At 33.2% G+C, this 19,621-nt stretch overlaps 1 protein-coding gene across 5 annotated transcripts in view; it reads right to left on the bottom strand.

The window, feature by feature from the left end:
- Window positions 1-4,010: 4,010 nt before the first annotated feature.
- The window catches only part of LOC149787888 (DCC-interacting protein 13-alpha-like), a 147,867-nt gene continuing 132,256 nt past the window's right edge, over window positions 4,011-19,621 (bottom strand). For all 5 annotated transcript variants that reach the window (XM_089974133.1, XM_089974135.1, XM_089974134.1 and 2 more), the window contains one exon: window positions 4,011-19,109. In XM_089974133.1, coding sequence (XP_089830259.1) covers window positions 18,843-19,109 — 267 coding nt within the window. In that variant the 3' untranslated portion in view covers window positions 4,011-18,842. The remainder of the gene's footprint in view (window positions 19,110-19,621) is intronic.

Below are 19,621 nucleotides of genomic sequence, written 5' to 3'. Positions count from 1 at the left end.
ATTAGTATGAAATGATTCGGTCCAATCTAACAAATAAAATCATGAATTAAGATTTTACATGACATGGTATTAAATGAAATGATTTGAAGAAACTTAGTGTTGTGAATAGGTCCCCAAAACTCCATGAAGTGCTATCACAAGTCCAAAAGTATAAATTGTTCTGAATTCATTCCAATCTTGAATGAGCAGATGAACCAATAGTCTGGAATGTGGCAATGTGCTAACCATTTTTGATTTATCAGAATGATTATAATCCAGAATGTAACTAAATGAATTCACAATACTACCAAATTAGTGATTTAGTCCATAAATGTCCATAAGCACTTAGTAATTCCAATGAATAATTTAAATAAATAAATCCTCTCAAATTATGACTGAACAAAACTAAAAGACTGGTTCACTATAGATGTTAAGAAAGGAATGAATAATTCTGATGTAAACAACTTCAATATAAGATCCTAAGACACAATAAGAGTACCAGGATGAGGGTCAAAAGTTAATTTCTAGAACATTCTAAACTGTAAACAAGGTCAGGTCTTTTACTTAAATTTTAGCAAAGAAAATGACAAACACCATGTAGACCAGGAACTTTCAAAGGGAAAAACCAATGTCCTGAACTCAGATCTAAGTAAACATGTTTTAAAAAATTACATTATGATTATTCAGGTATGCCCAACTTCTACCCTCAGTTATGGACAAAGGTCAATCATACATTACAAATTAAATGTGCATGACACCGCCCCTCATAAAGAAAATGAAAGATTTATAAATGAAGCTTTTTCACATAGCAGTTAAATATACATAAAATACTTTAATAATTAAAATTACATAGAAAGATAACTTATGAAAGACACAAAATAAACATAAAGTAATACAGTACTTCTATGTTTGTGAAAGTGCATCTACAATCTGATCATATCTCCCTTGATGTGCCCAATGTAAATGCTGTATTCCTGCAGCATCAAACTCGACCTCAAATAATCTGACTTTTGTTTCTCACTTTGTTAATGAAGTTAAGTGGGTTGTGAAGATAATAACTGGAGAAGGAGCTGAACTAATAACACTTCATAGTGTTGCAAAGCCAATATGAAAGCCAATCATTCCTTCTTGGTCATGGAATAATTTCTCTGGTGCTTTAGAACTTTTATAGAAATAGCACTGGATGAGCTACTTCATTTTTGTGTTTTGTAATCAGTAATTCACTAACTCCTACATCACTTGCATCAACAGACATTTAAATGATTCACTGAAATCTGAAGCTGAAAAAACTGGTACACTTTCAAATGAGGCCTTTATCAAAAGTATCCTGACATTTTTCAGCTGAATTAAACTTGGATTTCTTGCTCATCAAACTGGTTAGGGGTTCAGCAATTATTGAAAAGATTGAACTAAATTTCTGATAACATCCAGCAGTTCCCAAAAATTGCATCATTTGCTTTTTATTGAGAGGCACTGGGAATCTGAGTTAACCTTGACCTTAACTTCTACAGGTATAACTTGACTAGGTTCCACAATATGTCCAGAAATTTTAATACAAGCTCAGCAAAACTCACTTATATCTAAATGTCAAATCTGCATGACTGAGTCGATCAAAGAATTTCTTAATAGTTCCCATGTGATTTTTCCAGGTGTCACGTCAATGATGACATGATCAATGAAAGCATCACAATTATCTAGACCAGATGTTACCATGTTCATTAAACACCGGAATGTTGAGGGCAAATTTTTCATACCAAAATGGCATTCATTTATATTGATTAAGTCCATCTGGAGTTGCAAATGGTGAAATTTCTTTTGCTCTTTCTTTGAGTGGATTTTGCCAGAATCCTTGTAAGAGTTCAAACTTTATATTTTTTGCATTTCCAATTTTGTCAATGCAGTCATTGATTCTTGGCATTGGAAATTAATCTGTTTTGGTGACACTGTTCACTTTTCTATAGTCAGTACACATACAGAAAGTATTTATTTAGTTTTGGCATAAGAATACAAGGTGAACTCCAATTACTTTTCCAAGGTTCCATAAAATCACTGTCCAGCAAATACTGGATTTCTTTTTCAAATGTTCCTGTTTGAGAGGATTCATCCTGTAAGGATGCTCTTTCACAGGAGTAGAATTTACAATTTCACTCATGGAGGATTCTATTTATTTATGTTGGAACATCTGGAAACAAGTGCTCATATTCACAAAATAGCTGTTTTAATTCACTCTTTTCTTGTGCCTGTAGATGTTTAAGTTTCTAGTCCAGCTTGTTAAATATTTATGAATTCTGATGATTGGTCGAACCAAAATCACCAGAGTCTGATTGCATGACCTCATTTGAATCCTCAGTGTGCGGGACAAGTACAACAAAATTGAATGAATGATTAACGCCAGGGCTATCTCTATCAAGATACTCCTTAACATATTTAGGAAATATAAGTCAAGTGTTCTGAGGTTTGACAGATTAAAATGGACATAAAAAAGGGTTAAAGAAGAAAATTGTTACAAAGTCAAAAATTTAATAGAGTATGGACTGTATTTAGTTATATATTAGTCATATTCATTCTTTGCTACTGTGAAACAAAAGTAACATGTCTTTTTGTGTCTAACATGAAACTTTGCAAACTGTTTCCCATGTTTTGACAACCTTTGAACAAGAAAACAAATCCCACATGACCACTGTCAGTAAATTATAGCAAATGCATGAAGCCAAGTCAGCTTTGAGGCTAAGGTTCAATGGTATAACACTGCACTCACTCGACTTCCAAATATAAGAATTCATTATGCATTAGATAATAAATTTTATGCTCTAATGAGAGTGCATGTGGAGCTTTAAATAAAAATTGTTAAAATAACAAGGGTAAATATAATCGAATCAAAGGTCTTAGTATTTCTTTAATATAAAAGCAAATTGTTGAATTAATAAACGCCAGGCAACTGTGACAAAACTACATTGTTTCCTTCATTTTATGCAATACAAATAAATTTTGATGAAATCTCAAACTTGAACATCAATGTACTCTAGCTTCTGAGCCCATGATGTCGGGGGGGGGGGAGAGAGAGAGATGGAAATGAGAGAGAGAAAGAGATGGAGATCATTTGGAAAATCACATAATGATTTCTCAATTATTTTTGCAGAGGTGAATTTTCCTCTCCATTTCAAAAGGTGAAATTTTTTATTTTTTTAAGAGGTGGGGGAGTAGTGTTTATATAAGAATAGTATCTATGACAAGAACCCTTATAGTAGTCTGTTTTAGTAAGGTGAGTGATAAATAACCTTTAAGGAATAGCTATAAAATTTTCAGCTGATTATCTTCAGTATGTGATTGTGTGATACGACAATGGTCCTATGTCATACATATTAGAACTGTATGTAAAAGTATTAATTATCACCAAACACCAAAAACTGCAAGTCCATCAGTGTAAAACCTCACTGCTTCGATGCAGACTGTCTGCAAGCTTTTGAATAGGACAGTTAATCTAGAATTATGTCAATCAACTGTGTGCAAGTTTTGCATGCTTGCTCATTTTTATGGAGGAATTCATTAAATTTGGAGTGGATTCGCACAGGTGCTTGACTTAAAAAGATTTACAATATATAGTTATAACCTTCTCTGAACTTTTCACTAACCAAGCTGTATGTGAGTTGAAATTTAATTTAAAAAAACAATCATCAACTGCATGTTAAAGTTTACATATGTGTTTATATAGGATACAAAAATATTGGAAGTAATTAGATTGCTTTTTGTGTTGATTGTGAAACTAAAGTAATCTATCTTGAAGCTGTGACATTCCAATCATCAGCATCTAACAGGTTTTCAAGGTAGTGAAGCTGAGACATTTCTTTCATCAGTGTGTAACAGATTTCCTAGGTACTGAAGCTGAACGACCATATTCAAATTCTTAGATTTTCTTTTTTAAATATACTGTTAAGAATTTTAATTAAGGTTAAAATCAGAGCCTTGTTCTGATCTTCGTCAGATACAATAACTTGTGCAACTAAACCTAAAGTTACAAAAATACAAGAGTATGTGTTTTCTTAAGCTTTATTTAACTTAAAAAAATGCGTTGTTCATAGCAGATGGATCAACATTTACTCTATATATCAACCATCTCTCGTACGAGGAAATGCAAGGTTTTTCTGATGTACAATCATCAACAACTGAACAAAATATTCTTTAAATCATAGACACTACAAAATATATTAGCCTACAAAAGTTGCATCCTATAATACACAGTTCCTCTGCATGTCTTTTCTCTTTTTTATTTAAATTTTGAATTTGTAAAAAGAAAATATGAATTATCTTTTAATTGGAGAAAAAGAATATGATAAACCTTAAGACTTGTGCAAAGGTAATAATAAACCTGGCACCAGAATAACTAAAATTCTTATTTTATCACCTCAAGTTGAGGTTTTTAATGATCTATCTTACTATTACTGTTGACAATATTGAAATTTTAAAGACAGTGAGATAACTGAAAGAGTAATAAATAAATCTGTATGCATTGGAATATTTCTTTCTTATATGAAGATTTAAGGAATTTTGTATATCTGAACAAGTCCCCAAATTGTCCTCGGAGATTTAGAAGACCATTTAGAAGCAAGTTTAAAATGCTGTTGGTTCAATTTAACCAACAATAATTACTTCATTTTAAGTACCAAAAAAATCATTATTGCCAACCATGTAACAATGAAGATCGTAAGAAATCTCAGCTTGAGGATATTTTCTTTAGAATTTTAGTGAACAGGACATTGATTACATACTTTCATGAACCCTTAAAGAAATATACACATGGAACAATTTAATATTTAATGAACACAGTCAATATGTGTCACCAGGCTAGGTCCTTTTCCGCAAATAAGGAGCTTCAATACCAATATGTGTCACCAGGCTAGGTCCTTTTCCACAAATAAGGAGCTTCAATACCAATATGTGCCACCAGGCTAGGTCCTTTTCCATAAATAAGGAGCTTCAATACCAATATGTGCCACCAGGCTAGGTCCTTTCCCACAAATAAGGAGCTTCAATACCAATATGTGTCAAAAGGCTAGGTCCTTTCCCACAAATACGGAGCTCCAATACCAATATGTGTCACCAGGCTAGGTCCTTTTCCACAAATACGGAGCTCCAATACCAATATGTGTCACCAGGCTAGGTCCTTTCCCACAGATACGGAGCTCCAATACCAATATGCGTCACCAGGCTAGGTCCTTTTCCACAAATACGGAGCTCCAATACCAATATGTGTCACCAGGCTAGGTCCTTTTCCACAAAAAAAGGATCTTCAAAACTAATATGTGTCACCAGGCTTCAATAATATTATGTGGTACAGAACATGTGCAGATCAGGGTTAGCACAACTGTCATTGGTAGACCTGATATATGCTGCTATAATGTTGGCAAATTCGCCTTGGAAATGTAAAGTATGAAATTTTACAAACATTTTTTAAAAAATTACTAAGAGTTGTGATTTTATAAACAACACAACATCTTAATATTTTCAAGCCTCCACAGTCTATGGTGCAGGAAAATTAAAGAACCTTGTGATTCTCTTTTCATGCATCTCAAACTCTAGATAAAAATTACCTCAATATCAATATATTGAAAATAATTTTGTGAACATAACCTAAAGTCTTCAGAATTTTACATTTTATGTTCACATAAAATATGCAATATTAAAGCTTTTATTCCCTTCCCAGACAATAATAGTTATTTTAAAATTATTTATAATGCAATAAAAAGTTTCCCTTTCCAGTTACAGATCAATGTTAAAATGCTCACAGAAAAATATAGCAATGCACAAAATTGTAACAGAATGTAATAAAAATCATAACATATACAATAATACTTCTTTACTTTATATTCAATTTATGTTTAGCCTCCATACAGTTCTACAATGGAAGTAAATACAAAATTGAACACAAAATCTTTGAGTTGATGACAATAATGTTACAGATGTCATGTCCAGAAGAAGAAGAAAATTGTGTTCTGTCCTCTTTCATTATGTGACTGCTCAGTTTGTTTGTTCCCATGTTGCCATTACACCAACATGCAAGTATGCAAAGGTGATATAAGATCCAATGGCACACTTCATAGTTTTATATCTGAATGTCAGTTCTGCTACAGATGTCATACATGGGGTGGTGTCAGAGACCCAGACTACTGAAACAACATGCAAGTATTCTGATTAACACTATTCAAGTGTGAAAATACTGAAGGCAATTAAGAGTTATACAAGACAATTAGTGCTTTTTAATTTCACTTCAAAACAAGTGAATATAAATGTAGTTTTACCAATGTATGTTCATTTCTGATTGTTCAGTCATATATCATCACACAACCCCAGATAAAAATTTGTTAAATGTTTTAAACTCTTTACAATCAAAGCCAAGAACTAAACTGAGTTATGAAATTAAGGCATCCTGTCTAACCACTACCAATGAAGGGCACAGTACAAATTGTTCTAATATGTGGCACATTCATTGTGACATTAATGAGCCGAGTCATTTAATTTGCTTTACACTGGATCATACCTCTGGTTCGCCAAGTCTACAAATGTAAAACTACTTCAACACTGATTTTGTTCGATATATTTCGGGGGGTGGGGGGGTGTTATATAGTGATCTTGCAAGACCTGTATGACTAATACCGTAGTTACTGGCAGACATGTCAATCCATTACAATTTTACCTTAAAACTGACCAAAATTACTCCTAAATTACAAATTTATGAAAAAATAGCAAGAAATACAAAAATAACATTGTGGTCAGATGAGGATATTACCTTGTTTTGGTAGGGTCTGGAACCAGGTTTTTGCATTAGATTATGTGAATTTAGTCAGTGAACCAGACTAAATTTAAAAGGAATACATCATATGTTTTAATCTGCCATATGTTTTTAGTGCAAAACACCTGTATGATCAAGATTTTGGTATTATGTTAAAACATTATCTAGAAATGTCATCCAACAATTGAAAACATTTAGCACAAAGGAAAATTAATTGTAATAAGGAATATTCAGATTCTGGGAAAGGAAACAATACATTGATCTGAGTATTGCTCACAGCAGGACAGATGATTGCTGGCACCATGAGTAATTAAGAAAAATAAAGATTACACTGAGATTAGAGATCTAGCAAAGAGTCACTGACCTCAATGTGGTTTCAAACTGAAGTTTCTGAAAATGAATCAGATGTAACTAATTTGTGCACTTTAGCAACATTTTAGATGAAATCAACACTGGTACATATGAAAATGAATCAGAGGTAACTAATGTGTGTTATTTAGCAACATTTTAGATGAAATTAACACTGGTACATCTGATCACACTCCTGAACTTCTCAAATACATGTTTTTCAAGTCAACAACAGCAGCACATGATTTTTATTATACATTATTGGAAACTGGTCTAAAAATGACTCTCTTACTGAGGTCTTGTTATGGTTGACAGGTCTGTAATGGAAAATTCTAGTTACATCCAAAGAAAATGTTTTGGGAATTCAGCCATAACATCACATAATCCTCACAAGTTGCAGATTGATAAAAAAAAAAACAAAAACAAATTTTAATCTCCAGTATAATTTTGTCAGACTGCCCAAAATTATCAAACAACTTTGTTGGGGTTTATTTCTGCACTCTCATTCTGTGCCACTGAAGTACTAAAATTGTTATATTGCAAAAAATATGGTAAATGGAAATAACTGAATAAAGGTCACTTATAATCTAACAGTCATGTTTACCTAGGTTGGCATTAGGTTGTACTGGGATATCAAGATAAGGTTCTCACTGTATAAATTGACTTCAACCCTCTCTGTCATGTTTACCTAGGTTGGCACTAGGTTGTACTGGGATATCAAGATAAGGTTCTCACCGTATAAATTGACTTCAACCCTCTCAGTCACACTGTGGGATTATGTAACATGAAAGAGAAGTATGCATTAGTTCTGTGTGCTAATTGCCTCTGTAAAGCAATTACATGAACCAGAAGCTTGGATCAAAACTCTCTGCCCATTACTTTTGCAAAGTAATCACATTAGCCAGAAGTATGCAATAAACTGTGCCAGTTGCATTTGCAAAGCAATTACATGAACCAGAAGCAAGGATCAAAACTCTCTGCCCATTACTTTTGCAAAGTAATCACATTAGCCAGAAGTATGCAATAAACTGTGCCAGAAGCCTTTGCAAAGCAATTACATGAACCAGAAGCAAGGATCAAAACTATCTGCCCATTAGTTCTGCAAAGTAATCACATTAGCCAGAAGTATGCAATTAACTGTGCCAGTTGCCTTTGCAAAGCAATTACATGAACCAGAAGAAAGGATCAAAACTAGGTGCTAGTTGCCTTTCCATAGCAATTACATGAACCAGAAGCAAGGATCAAAACTATCTGCACATTAGTTCTGCAAAGTAATCACATTAGCCAGAAGTATGCAATTAACTGTGCCAGTTACCTTTGCAAAGCAATTACATGAACCAGAAGAAAGGATCAAAACTAGGTGCTAGTTGCCTTTCCATAGCAATTACATGAACCAGATCGAAATTCTCTATGAATTGCTTTTGCAAAGTAATCATGGAACTAATAGTTATTCACTGATGTGCTGACTTCTAATGACTAGTCAATGTGACCATTCCTGCTAGAATGTAATACTGACGAGATAATGGCAACACCAAATGAAATACTTGGATGGCAATTTCAAAGGTAAGAAAACTGTATAAAGTTAATAAACTCTAAAACAGCCATTACAAGACTGAAAAGAGAGGTACCCATCAGCTAGCATTTTAGGCTGAAATAGTTGTGAAATGCAAAAGTTAGAATTTACATTTTTGTGTGCATTTTTACAATCAATGAACCTCTAAAGTTTCTTGACAAAATATTTTCTTAAAGAATCCAGATTAATATTGAAAAATTGAAGAAGAAAAAATTATTCAACCACACCATTTTTAGGAACAGAAAAATTAAATTCCATGTTGCAATTTTTCAATTCAATTCCAAGTTTAAGGTAGAGGCATTTTCTTGTAGCAGGTTTTGCAATATTTCTTTAACTGACACAAATCCCTTTTTGAGCCAGATACTTTCTGATAAAAAATAATTATACTAGTGATGAGTGCATCACAAAGTACCCTGCTCACTTTCCAAAGGGCCTTGAACAAATTAACTCTTGTGGGGCAACCAAAAGAAGAAGAAAATGGAGATATATTGGCCAGGACTTCTCTTCATGATGAGATGGAATGCTTGAAATCCAACTCCTTTAATGACTAATCAATACATGTGTGTGTTTTTAGGATTTTTAACATAGCTTTAACAACTTTTCAGTCATATTGCTATGATGACTGCAGTGTGACAGTTGACAGTGATGTCTAGCACTGGGGTATCATGCTGCAGACATGTAGCATGATGTCCCAACCAGTCACATTATCCTGACACCAGGCCAACCGGTCCTAACACTAACCTCTTAATGCTGAGTGCCTAGCAAGGCAGCTGTTAGTACCATTTTAGTAAGTCTTTGGTATGATACAGCCGGGGTCCTGCTTCTGAGGCAGATGCTATAACCACTGGAGCGGCACGGTCAATACCTGTAACATCTCATGTAAAGATATGAAGCTGATTAACAAAGGACATAACTCTATCAAAAATCGAGTAGATAAAACATAACACATACAAGATGCATCTAAGTTTTTGAAACAATGTTTGCATTAAACTGCTTTGGAATATGCTGAATGGTTCTTGTGCTTGATGTTGTTGATGTTGTTGTAGGGTTTAACGCCATTTTTCAGCACACGATAGGCTATGCATGGTGGCCAGTATTAATGATGGAGAAAGAACTAAGGAAAACCCTCGGAAAGAAGCACTGACCCACGAGAAGCTATTGGCAAGCTTTCTCACATACCCACATTGGCTGAATCTGAGACTCGAACCCACGCAGACAGAGGTGAGATGGCAGTGATCCGTAATGGAGAGCACTTTAGACCACTCGGCCACTTGGGGCCCCGGTTCTTGCACTATGCTGCTTTCAAGAAGTATTACATTTAAAGATACACAGTTTGTTGAAAAGGGCCATAATTCTACCCAAACTGGTGCACATAAGAGAAATCTCTTTAAAAACTGTAAAAGTCAATGTTTTACTAAATTCCATCAGAATATGTTGAGTATTCCTTGGGCTATGCTGATTTCAAGCAACATTCTGTGGTTCCAGGTAAAGATAAGAATTCTGAATGGGACCTAATAAAGAAACTTGTTAATTAATATTTACCAATATTCAATGTGATTTTATGTTATGCAAGTAATTTCAGGAAATAAACTGGTTGTAGGTCAGTTTGACTTTCAGAAAACATACCATCTGAACCCAAAACTCTGTCAAATTGCAGAGTTAGTCATTTTGTAAGTTTGTGTAGCAAACCATATCATTTTCAAAATAAAATAAATCATTGGGACATAAGTACTTGCAGAACTGAGAAAATATTCAGATATGTGTCATTTTAACTCATTTATATGTTTTACACTTTGATTCACATTCTGCGTTTTAAAACACTGTGGCTGCACATTTATTTCAACACCATGGCACAACATTTTCTTTCTTTTTCAAAAAACCATGTCAAATGAAATACCTCGGTGAAGTATATAAAAAAATCTGGATGAAAGAAATAGGTAAAGTATTGCCTGTTTTAAAATCAATAGCTGAGGATAATTTAACCAGCTTGGTGATCCATTCATGAAACCTATTTACTATGTCATATATTTAACCATCTTCAATGAGAACAATTTCTACATGTAAATAATTTGAGTACACTTAAGACTTTTTGATCAGTCTGGTTTAAATCTAGATTGCTTCCTTCCAGATTTCTAACCAACAAATTGCGTAATTGTGAGTATGTAACAAAGAGCTGCATAATCCTGGGTTAAAATCTAAGCTCATATTAAAACAAGAATGGTATAATCTGGACCCAATCCTATGATTATGATTACATATTTTTACAAAAATCATAGTGACTGCAATAGTAAACCATACCCCTTTGGAAAGGACATGTTGTTGGTAAGAGATTTACTACAGAAATATGCAGTACATTAATATAACTTGTAAATAAATAAGGTTGTAATCATATACAATATCCATTGCTTGGATAAATAAATAAACAATTGACTAACACAGACAATAACTATGGGGTAAACATATACAGAATAGCATATAGTTCCATGATTTTCTTTTAAATTTGTTATTCGCAAACACTGGCATGAAATAAACTAAAGTCAAGTCCACACACAAATTAGCAATGTAAATACAACTTTAAAAGAAATAGAGAAATCATTCATCTTTTGTGGGCATCAATTTTCATGGTAAAATGTGGCATTTTTGTCAGTACTTGAATTCAAGGATTGCAGAATGCGACCTTTTGCTTCCACAGAAAAATAATTGTTTATCGGGGCTTTAAATCTGTTCATGAAGAAATTACAAATTCTACAAAAATTGGTATCCACTCCTCACCCAAAAAGTTCACTCCCAGAATTTAAATTATACACAAACTATTTACTTGTGTTGCCTAGAGACCATCTGTTTAATTATTAGCAATTCTGATATGAATTTCATCATTCTCTATTTACTGATTTACCATATTTACCCCAAAGTATAAAGTCTCTCCATTGTGGATGGTGCATACTGATCTGCCATCACATAATGTGCCAGTAGATCAGATTTGCAGTATGCTGTATGTTCTATTAATGATTTTATGTGAACTGCACATATCCTGATCAACCAGCATGTCATAAGATGGCAAATCTAGATCTCTACTATAGGATGCAAAGTACAGATAGTCAAATATAGTACACCAGAAAATAGACAATACGATAGAAAACATGCAAGACACATAATAGATAGAAATATGTCCCAAAAAATAGCAACGCATTTAAACAATGTTTATTAAGCACTATTGTCTCTTTGCATGAGTTCTATCCATCCATATCATTCAATCCAATTTATGCAAAACTGACAAACAATACCTGGTTAAACATTTTATGACCTACATATGGTTTTGGCTTTTACAAAACTGACTTCTAATTAGGCACAAAATGTAGTATGCAGACAAAGGGGAAATTGCTACATATTTATAAACTAGAAATGTGTTCATAGGGCACAGATTGCCAATACTAAATATGAATGAAATCAAAAACAAGGGCCATAACTCCATAATAATTTACTGATTTCCCCCAAGTTGAAACTATCCAATGTGGATAAAATGTTGTTGGCACTGAGTCTGGTGTTATTATAAAATTTTGATAAACATGTGTTGGATCTGAGTGTGGTGTTAAACTTCTGCAATTAACTATTATTAAATTAAATGTTACTGACAGAAATTATATTTATTCAATTTTTTAAAAAGTTCTTTAATATCTACATATTTAATGGTTGTAGAGTTTGGCCAGCATCATAATGATGCCAATTTTGTCTGTGGATGGTGGTAAGCATTAAGTAAGTGGTGACTGTACTTATTATTGACAATAAACCTGTACTACAGGCTTAATAATTGAAAAAAACTTTTAAAAAATCAACTGTATTCAATATTTAATGATCATATTTATTAGCCCCAAAATGCTTGTAATAATTATATAAAACCACATTGTTGCATATATCATTCAAAAACATTTCAATGTACAATTAACTCTGTGCTGTTACCCAACAAGCAGACTGTTAGACTGTTTATTTGACCTAAAATGAACAAAATTCACCAATAAATGAACATGCAACTTTCTACAAGTAATGGCATATAACATTATATAATTTCAATCATTCAAGTTAGATCATTCACATAAATGCAATAGCATCACTTGTTTGTACCAGTAAGTAACCATAACATGGAGGCAATAAACCACTCAACAATAATAAAATATGGCAGCATGGAACTGCAAACACAAACCAGCCACATCCTTTGTTTGTAAAAGTAGCCACACTGGTGGCAATCAATCACTAAACAATAACAAATCAGCATGCAACTGCAAACAAGAACCACCCACAATTTATGCAGAGTGATTTTTTTATGTACAAACGACAGGCTCAAAATAACAAGTTGTTGCTGACATTTTTTGAAAAATATCTGATCATGTACATATCTGAACATAATTGGACAGGATAGCATAAATGTAAACAAACTGTACATACATTTAGCAGTCAACAAGTCCAAATATGTACATGAGCCTGGGGATAAAGAGTATTAAATTAAACTTAGACAGTCTGCAATAAAATTTCACCTATTATCAGTTATTAAAAAATACATACAATGTTAAAGCAACACCTATTAAAAAAGAATAAATTCCATAACAGAATTTGAATTTTACATTTTGATACCAAAGTAACAATCCTAATTTTCAATGGACGGGTCTGGCATAATTTTTTTTATGGATAACTGGATGGGTCTGGCACAATTTGTTATAATCAGTCCTCTCTTTCAATTCAGGCAAAATCTCTGTGAGACATACAACAAATTTTGAACAGAAAAATATACACTCATCTACTTCTGACACAAAAATCACAATCTGCAGTGACATAAATACAGCAACAACCGCTTTGAATTCAAAGGCACTAAATTATATATTCTAAATTCAACAGAAGAAAATAAACTGCACAATGTATTACAATACTGGTACCATGGAAAAAATAAATGACATAACAATAAGTCTGTTGCACTAAGAAATTTTTAGAGTGCCTATGTTAAAAAAAATGTTTGTTCAAAATTAAAAATAGAGGATTTCTAAAATTACATTAACGAGCAAAAATTAATCAAACTGAAAGGAAAATTGTTACAAAATGCAAAGTTATCTTTCTGATGGATTAAAAATAGGTCCATTTATTATTGATAATTATTGGCATACATTAGAGGCATCATCTCCCTCCATGACATGCTAAGTAGAAATGGATTCCCTTCTTTACTTAAAATGGCAATGCTATGCAATTTTCTCACTAACAATGCATACCCAACTGTGAATTGCAGAGACCCATATCTGCCATAATATAAATCAAAATAACACATCAGTATTCCTTAGCAGAGATCCTTGAATGTATATCTGAAATATATGTATATGATCTACATTAATGCTGTATCAAGCGGGAACAGATTCTGTAATTCTAGGAATGCATTTTTCTTCCCATGCAAATAGCATAGACCCAGATCCATCATCTCACTATGACCTGGCAAATCCAGGTCTACGCTGCCAATTTTAAATCATATATAACAAACACTGTTGTCTCTTATCTCCCATACATGGCATGAAGGCAGATGTTTGTGCTCTATTCAACACTGCATGTACTCTGTACAAGAAAATATTGTCATAGCTTTTAATTTATAATGTAATGCAATATTATCCTCAACATCATACATTTAATGGTTTGATGTTTGATTACAATAAAAAAAGGGTAAGCCACTCAATAGAAAACAGAATATTTGAATTTAAATTTGGTTAATGGTTGCATATACAAAACTACAGTATAAAGTTTCAGAAATGTGGATGGCAGAAATCCCAGCATTGTAATATGTTCAAATGGAGGTGAAAATTTCAATACCTGATGTAAGGTCTTGTCTCCTTCACATTTCTCTTACCTTTTACTCCTTTCATATGTTTGATTGGTAGTTTCCTTAATTAGCTGTTTTTAATTAGAAGTTTTCTTTATGCTATAATCTACCAAGCTGATTGTCATTTGCAAGTTACATTATGATGCACAAAGTTTTAGGATATAGTCATATTCATCCCCACTCCCATGATTGGGTGGAGTGGGTGAGGGTAGCGGCATAAAGAAACCAAAAACTTAAAAAGCAGGAATGGATTGATTTACAGTTCCCTTCACAGTTAGTGTTATGGACATTGTCAGTAATAATCAGTTAACTAGTTATGGTTGAAAACAAAATAGTTTTGAATGCTGGATGAAAACGGTATGCATCCCACTATTTTCTTTTTTGTGTGTTTGTGCACAACAAATAATGGTTTCATTAACAAAATAAGAATCAAATTCATCTTATTACATATTATTCAATATAAATTACTATACAGTGGCCCCCCTCTTATACTGCCACCCCTTCTGCACTGGGAAAGTGGTCTCATAAGATGGGTGGCCTCTCCAGAGGGAGAAGTATGTGCAATGTACCTAGTAACAAAGCTACATACTTCAAAGCACTTAATATCTTCATTTAAAAGTAACATTAACATTAAAAGGTTCTTCTTGTTATAATAATAGACTTATTTCAACTGAATATACATTAATAGTTCTTATTCTTGGCGTAAGTGTGATATGCTAGCAGGTATTACTGTCATGCACATTGCAAAACCATTCAAAAACATTATTTAAATCTTGGTACATACATAATTCATTTTCCATCTGCTCCATTTTCCTACTGCTGCTGAAGAACCTCCTTATCGGTTACAACGTTGTTTATTTGAGTCTTTTAAACATAAAATTGTTTTATTTCAGTCTTTTCTACATAAAATTGTTTGGCAAGTCCCCCCTCCACACCTCACCCGATGTCATAGAGTAGAATAACCAACTTTTTTCTAAATTAATACGTCTGTGTTTACATGATGACATGTTAATATTTGGTAATGATTTATTCGGATATTGCTAACTGTATGCAATTTAATTATGCAGACAAAACTTTTGTCGAGTGGATGAAATGCCTTCTTCGTAAAGGAAGCGATAATGTGTTGTCATGTGATTTTTTTGGTCTTTGTCTAGTACCCTGTTTTGTTCAAGGTAAAGGTTAATTTTTCTGTGTGTGTGTTAATGCACAAAATCTATTTTTAGCCTATGCTGACCCTGTTATGATCTTGAAAATTATGTCCGGTTGTAATCATCAAAGAGAAAAACTCGACAGATGTGTGAAACCCAAAACTCTATCATAACATTGTTGAGCCCATTTCCTGTAAACGTCAGCTTTTATAGACTGATAGAATATTAATCTTACTGTTACATGTACTTTAGTCAACACTTCTTTCAGTAACGGAAACCTGACATTGGGAGAAATGTATCGATGATAGAGATAATCTGATTACTTACCTTACGTCACAATATGAATTAATTATTGGTCCTGGATACATTTGAAAAAAAAAGGGGAACATTTTACAATTTTTTACTAATATGCTCGCCGTGTTAGAAGGGTGGCCGTTCTTGAGGGGTACTTTTGAATACAAAATCGTCAGTGCCAAAAGATTCTGGCTGTAAGAAGTGGGTGGCCTCTGGTTAGGGGCTGTTCAAGAGGGGGACTACTGTTATATATAAACACAGACATATATAAACTATGCTTATAAGATCCGACAAAATCACAAACAATGTCTCACTGATAGTATTCACTTACCCTACTGTTAGTACCCACCACTGATTATAAAACCAAAAAGCATCAACAATATCAAAAATGCACAAAACTTATTAATTTTGTTAATCAATTTAAAATGTCTAACCTGACTGTTGCCAGGTGGCCCCTAACATTGTCGTTTTGTTTGTGTTTGAAACCAAATGGAAGCTGTCAATGTAAAAAATAAGAGAGATTGCTCACTTATATTTTCCATTTTGTAGAGCAGTACATTTTGGGTAAAAAATGTGCTGTCTGTATCCAATATTTACAGCATCTAGTTTTAATGTTTCTAAAAAAAAATATTAACAAAATATAAAGGTGTAACTCTTACCTACACGTATTCAAGGGATGTAACTCCCAAAATTATGGACATTTGCAGAATTAATCAGAGCCTACTGAAGATGGCAAAGTACATCACAAACATGAAACAATAGACTCACCCAGGTAACTATGACAACCTAGTAACAAAAACTCCTGTCTGGTTAGAAATGTGCAGAAGATGACAGTGCCCCCTGGTGATAATCAGGTTAGAAATCATAAACTGATTAATACAATTACTAAATTTTGTGAATTTGTTATATCCTTGATGCTTTTTTATTTTAATACATCATGGGGTACAACAAATGGGAGGGTAAGTGAATAATACAGATACTTTACAAAATCTTGTGTTTTATTCTGAAATGTAGTCTTGTTTCAGATTTATCAAATACCTGAAAAGAGTATTTAACAACTAGTTATATTCCCAGAAATCACTTGTTATTGCCCAACTTTAAGATATTATTTTCAAACTTTGAAATGTGCACAAATGCAGCTTCTCATGGATGTTTCCTGACCCACTGACCTCTTCCCAATCTAATCTCAAGGCCACTTGCCAGTGACTGATTACACAAAGACAAGAAGATGAAAAGGCAAACAGTATAAATACAGATATCCCTGTCTGTAATAGAACTGTCTGACTTGTCAATCAATGTTACTTAGCCTTTACTTATCTGTACACTTGTGGACAATGGATGGGGGGGTATCAAATTAGGCCTGGTGGGAGTAACTGCAACATGTTACATAATGTGGGAAAGGAAAGTGTGTGGGAACTGTTTCCACAACTTGAACACCAAAAGTAGTATAATGTTGAGCCAATATATCTCAGGAACTACTGCTTTAATTTTACTCAGATTTATAAATTGTCATTCTTTTGGCTTATGTGATAAGTCTGTAAAATTTCATATTTTTCATGCATTAGAAATTATTTTATTTTTTTGTAAACAGGGCCTAGATGGCCAACTGATTTAATATGTTTGCCATCCCACCACTATCTGTGTGGAGTTGAGTCGTGGGATCAGCCAATGTGGGTATGTGAGACAGCTTGCTGATAGCTTCCAGTAAATGGGTGGTTCTTATCGGGGGTTTCCCCTGGTTCTTCCACCCCCAATTATAATGCCTGCCATGTATAGCCTATCACATGCTGAAAAATTGTGTTAAACCCAATACAACATCTTTTGTGAATGATTATATGATTATGGGTAGGCCTTGGAGTGAATTTTAGAAAGGCCCATTATGAAAGATGCCAAAAACTGGGTGTAGTTACACCACAGATTCATCTAATAACAACAAACTCCCTTTTTTTCACCAAGAAAATAACATACTTTAACATAAAACATATGTAAAAACTTCAAAACACTGACATTAATCCCAGCTGTGGACAGGAGCCAAGATATGCACATGAATGTCAAAGTGATCTCCCATGTCAAGCTTTCACTCACATAGACTCCACAAAAATTATTATTTGTCACATTTCTCGATGTTAAATAACACAAACAAAGTAAAATTGGGTTTCAATGTCTCAACAAATTCAATATTATCAAAATTTAAAACATGAAGACAGTGCACAAAAAAGAACAAAATTTCCACTCAATAAATAAATAAATAACTTATATCTCCATTCCCAAGGATTAGTAAAAATGTTTTGAAGTGCAATTATCTCTGGATTAAACATTATATAAAGCCCACAAAAAATAAAAAAGCACTACAGTTTGATGACAGTTTGTATAAAGCATTTATTTATTCTAGAAAAGAATGGAGAATTGTGTTCCTTCACAATAAAGCCTCTCATGATACTGCTTCCTATATTATACCATGGGTCATAAATCTCATTAGATGTTTTAAATTGTTTTATTGCTTTGTTTGACTTAAGTTTAGCTCCCGACTAATGACAACCATCTATACATCATTATACCTTTTTTGTTTTTCTGACACAGCATTTTTAAAATGTCCTTCAATAAAAGGTAGCCTCACTTATTACAATAATACTTCCATGGCATGAGTAGCATTATAAAGAGGAAATACTGTAATCCATTTTATTCCTAAATAAAGCATTATACAGTCACTGACTTCCTACTCATCATGACCTCTGTAGGGTACAAATCATGACCCCATTTTCTACAGTCTGATGTAATTGGCCTAATAACACCACAGACATGATCAAATGGAAACATGATGATAAAAAAATAAAAATCAAATCAAACCCAGGTATGTTTCTTTCATCAGGCTTCTGATTCCTTGTCTACATCTTCCTCTTCTGTTGGTTGGGAAGATTTATTTTTGCTCGATGCTGACTGAGCTGGTAAACTTAAGGGCTGAGAAGAGATTGCAAGTGCCTCTGGCTCGGGCAATAAATCATCTTCTTCTGGTGCTGTTAGAACAAGATATTTACCATCAGGTGAGAGTGGGAGACGAGAGGACAAACCAATATCATCATCATCATCGTCATCTTTATCCTCCAGTTGGCTAATATTTGCAAGCAGCAGATTCTGTAACCAGAAAAAGAAAAAATATTAGATTATAGCATGGATTCAAAGAAATTTATTTTTTAAAAGCACTGTCTGTATTACCGGCTTTGTGATAATTACACAGGTACAAGCCACTCTAAACCAATGTGTCAGTACTTCAGTACTTTACAAATTTTACAAAAGCCAGCTTGCCCAGAGCAAACTAAATTTGCCTTTTGGAGAGTTCAACTTGGCCCAAAATATGACAATATTATATATTAACTGAAGTTAAAATACACAAAAAACAATATGGGATGTTTTAAGGAAATTGTGTTTTAAAAAAGTTAAAAATAAAGAACTTGATTTCTTTTTATCTTTGTATCTTTAAAAAATGTGCCAAAATGCAGAAGAGGCAACTAAAAGTTATCAAAAAGATATTTGTATATAGTACATGTAGATAGATATGTAGATGAGAAGGAATGGAAGGGTTAGAATGCATATATATATAAATATATATATATATATATATATATATATATATATATATATATATA

The sequence above is a fragment of the Sinohyriopsis cumingii genome, chromosome 11 (assembly GCF_028554795.1).
Source record: "Sinohyriopsis cumingii isolate HCF-2022 chromosome 11, ASM2855479v2, whole genome shotgun sequence".
Taxonomy (NCBI): Eukaryota; Metazoa; Mollusca; class Bivalvia; order Unionida; family Unionidae; genus Sinohyriopsis; species Sinohyriopsis cumingii.
This window is presented reverse-complemented; position numbering and strand designations above follow the sequence as displayed.